This window comes from Sinocyclocheilus grahami, unplaced genomic scaffold (assembly GCF_001515645.1).
Source record: "Sinocyclocheilus grahami isolate Dianchi unplaced genomic scaffold, SAMN03320097.WGS_v1.1 scaffold1070.1, whole genome shotgun sequence".
NCBI lineage: Eukaryota > Metazoa > Chordata > Actinopteri > Cypriniformes > Cyprinidae > Sinocyclocheilus > Sinocyclocheilus grahami.
Window position 1 is genome coordinate 591389 of NW_015506249.1, and position 4302 is coordinate 595690.

Below are 4302 nucleotides of genomic sequence, written 5' to 3' on the forward strand. Positions count from 1 at the left end.
GTCACTCTAAACTCTGGTCTTACTGAAATAATGAGTGGTGATGAGATTCAGTGGAGGTTTTGGATTGAAAACACCTTAATAGCTGAAATCAATAAACGGGCTGACAGCATGACTGTATATGAGGATGTTCTTGATGGGAGATTCAGAGACAGACTGAAGCTGGACAATCAAACTGGATCTCTGACCATCACACACACCAGAATCACAAACTTTGGATTTTATTATCTATATAGCAATTATATTAAGGGGATTATGTTCTTTCTCAATGTCCATTGTGAGTTAAACATGAATTCAAATTTTTAGTTTAAAGATGTTTTAAGCCACAAGTCTGTTCTGTTGCATAATATTATTAATTTCAAATTTAAATATCCATTTACTTTCATAAACCATCCTACATTTGCTCAACAGTATTAATCTGTGACAAACCCTGTTTGTTTTGTGTGTGTGTGTGTGTGTTTGGTGATCCAGATGAAATATCAGTGATGGAGGGAGATTCAGTCACTCTGAACTCTGATGTTACTGAAATGAGTGTTGTGATTCGCTGGGGGTTTGAAAATCAAAAGGCTTTAATAGCTGAAATCTATAAACGGACCGACAGCATGACTGTGAGCGTGTCTGTTCTGTTGCATAATATTATTAATTTCAAATTTAAATATCCATTTACTTTCATAAACCATCCTACATTTGCTCAACAGTATTAATCTGTGACAAACCCTGTTTGTTTTGTGTGTGTGTGTGTGTGTTTGGTGATCCAGATGAAATATCAGTGATGGAGGGAGATTCAGTCACTCTAAACAATCGTCTTACTGAAATACTGAGTGGTGATGAGTTTCTGTGGTGGTTTTCATATACTAAAATCACTTTCATTGCCATAATCGATAAACCGACCGACATATTTGATGTATATGATGATGTTCTTGATGGGAGATTCAGAGACAGACTGAAGCTGGACAATCAAACTGGATCTCTGACCATCACAAACATCACAATGAAACATGCTGGAGATTATGAACAAATGACTAAAAAACTGACTGCGATTTTCAGTCTCACTGTCTATGGTGAGTGTATTATTGGTTTCATTTATTTATTGCAGCATTAAAGTAAATCTAAGGAAGTATCTAATTACTTAGAATCACAAATCAGCTTTTTTAGTTTTATATTTAACTTTCTATTAAATCGTTTTTAAATGTTATTCTTTTGATCATTCTTGGTTCCTCTCAATGTTTCTTCCTCATCTGCTTGAATATCTTCATTTATCTTTATTTCTCTTTTATTTTCAGCTCGCCTGCCTGTTCCTGTCATCAGCAGTAACTCTTCAAACTGCTCTTCATCATCATCATCATATTGTTCATTGGTGTGTTCAGTGGTGAATGTGGTGAATGTGACTCTCTCCTGGTACAAAGGAAACAGTTTATTGTCCAGCATCAGTGCGTCTGATCTCAGCATCAGTCTCTCTCTACCTCTGGAGGTGGAATATCAGGATAAAAACAGCTACAGCTGTGTGCTCAACAATCCCATCAGCAACCAGACTCAACATCTGGACATCAGTCAACTCTGTCACACATGTTCAGGTACAGCAGCTGATATTAGTTGATGTCGGCGCTGATATTAATGTTTATTGACTGAGCTGATCTCAGTTTGATGTTTTTATTCCTCAGACTCTGTCCACTGTTGTGGTTCTACTGAAGCTGTGATCCGATTGGTCCTCTCTGCTCTGGTGGGCGTGGCTACTGTCATTCTTCTGGTTTATGACATCAGATCCAGAAGAGCTGAACAAGATCAAGCACATATTCACACACCAGGGATATGATTGATGTCATTTCTCACTAATTGTTTTGCATATGTAAATATTTGTGAGATTACTTAATTTATAGCTTTATATGTCCATCTTTTTTCAGGAAGTATTGAAATCTAAAGCAGAAAGCTCATGCTCTGTCAGTTTTTTTTATAGTGTCTGAGTTTTTAAAATGCAGTTTGAAAGGCATTATTGTTTATATTTTTCTCAGATAAGACACACAGATCTCACTTTACTACTGCTGTCCATTGCCATGTCTATCTGCTTGTCTATCAATAAAGTTTTTTAATGCTTAAGAGTCTCTTCATGTTTTTTTTGCACCTCCTGGAGGAATTCAGAAGTTTAGCAGAGCATGCCATATACAGCTTTACACTATTAATACATGATTTGTAAATATTTACATTATTAAGCACATTCTTCTACTATTACTACCAACAAATAAAAAAATTAAGTTATTTGGCTACCTCTGTTAAATTTCTCATTCTGAAATTCAAATTAGAATGACATTTAAGCTAGTTGAATTACAAAACTGCATAATCGTTAATAGGAATACCATTTCCTAAAGAAAGAAAGCGTATTCCAAATCTCTTTACTTACAAAACAACCCTTAATCTCTCTTTATTTGGGAGAGAAAACCAAATGTGATTCACTACTAGCCTCTGTAGTGAACTGGTAGTTTTATTATGTGATGCCTGTTACGTCTGAGAATAGCTCCACTTTGTGTCTGGATCAGATAGAATGTTTAGTGTACAGGCTGAATGTGAAAGTGTATGGTGTCCTATACTCGGAATTTGTGCTTTGTATTAAACCCATCCAAGTGCACACACACAGCAGGGAGTAGTGAACACACCCGGTTGGGGGTTGGGGGTTTTGGTGCCTTGCTTAAAGGGTTAGTTCACCCAAAAATGAAAATTAGGCTGCGTTTTACTCACCCCAGAGGCATCCTAGGTGTATATGACTTTCTTCTTTCAGACGAATCCAGTCAGAGTTTCGTGTGAGACACTTATTTATGGATGGGTGATTTTTATTTAAGTTCTTTTGGACTGATGCATGCAACACCAGCTGAGTGGCATTAAACAGCTTGAAAGATCAAAGACAATTTTTTATATAACTTCGACTGGATTCGTCTGAAAGAAGAAAGTAATATACACCTAGGATACCTCGGGGGTGAGTAAAACGCAGCCTAATTTTTAGGTGAACTAACCCTTTAAGGGTCTCACCTCAGTCATGGTATTGAGGGTGGAAGAGAGCGCTGTTCATTCACTCTCTACACCTACGATCCCCACCGGTACCAAGACTCGAGCCCACAACCTTCCGGTAACAAGTCTGACTCTCTTACCATTAGGCCACGACTGCCCCTTTTGAAATGTTTCTCATGAACATCCCCTGCAATTGAACTATCACACCAGGAATGGAAGCCCATACTGGGAATTTATTCTGAGTATGGGCTTCCAAGCGTTGAATCCTCAGAGGCCATGGAGTGGAAACACTGACATGTCTCCTCTGGTTGTGTTTAGTCAGCAGGCACAATGCGCTTCTGACACCATGTCACATATACACACACCAGGTATATGTTCTCTTGAGGTTTTGAGAAAAACAGCTCATCAGAGCCTCACATACAATGCATCACTGGTAAAAAAGCTAAATGTCATTCACTCAATGTAGTGTGAGCAGCTCAGTTTGTGAGTTAAAGTTGAACCTGCTGTGGTCTGATTTATCTATATCTAATGTGGTTTGGTCTTTTGGTGGACAAACAGCTTCTGCATTAGCACGTCTATAGCGTGGTTGAAAGAAGTCAGTGGTTTGTGGGTGAAGTGTTTCTTTATTTTCTCTCCTGCTAAATATGAACCAAATGTATTTTCTTGTTTTTTTTTACTTCAACTCCTTACAAAACACATTTATAGTTAAATAAAATGAATCCATCAACAGTTGCTTAAAAGTTAAAATTCCAACAAGACATTGTTATCATGCATCATTGATGAACTACACAGCTGATCATCTCATTAGGAACTGATACAATCCGACACTCATTCAACTCTTCACTCTACTGCTGTTAGTTAAAAATAAAGGTGCTTCACGATGCTATAGAAGAACCTTTTTGTCTAAATGGTTCCATAAAGAACCTTTAACATCTGAAGAATCATTCTGTTTCACAAAAGGTTCTTTGTGGCGAAAAGAAGGTTCTTCAGATTATAAAAGTTAAGAAAGAGATGGTTCTTTAAAGAACCTTTGACCGAATGGTTCTTTGTGGAACCAAAAATGGTTCTTCTATGGCATCGCTTGAAGAACCTTTTGAAGCACCTTTATTTTTAAGAGTGTACAGGGCCAGAATTCACTTTAAAATATAATTAGATTGATAATTTTCATGACTTCCTGTTTTAAAGGAAATGGTCATGTGAGAATAAACTGTGACAGAGGTCTAGTCTTGTTGAGGGAAGACCACAAACACACAAAGCATCAGTTCAGACGTGTTTCAGAGATGTTAAGCACTGCTATCGTGGGAACCA

The 4302-nt window shown here is 37.4% G+C and overlaps 1 protein-coding gene across 1 annotated transcript in view; it reads left to right on the plus strand.

Moving 5' to 3' along the window:
• The window catches only part of LOC107566343 (uncharacterized), a 15733-nt gene extending 13923 nt beyond the window's left edge, over positions 1-1810 (plus strand). The window contains exons 4-7 of the mRNA XM_016251762.1: positions 57-274; positions 756-1058; positions 1281-1571; positions 1659-1810. Of these exons, the coding sequence (XP_016107248.1) occupies positions 57-274; positions 756-1058; positions 1281-1571; positions 1659-1810 (964 nt within the window). The remainder of the gene's footprint in view (positions 1-56; positions 275-755; positions 1059-1280; positions 1572-1658) is intronic.
• Positions 1811-4302: the final 2492 nt, after the last annotated feature.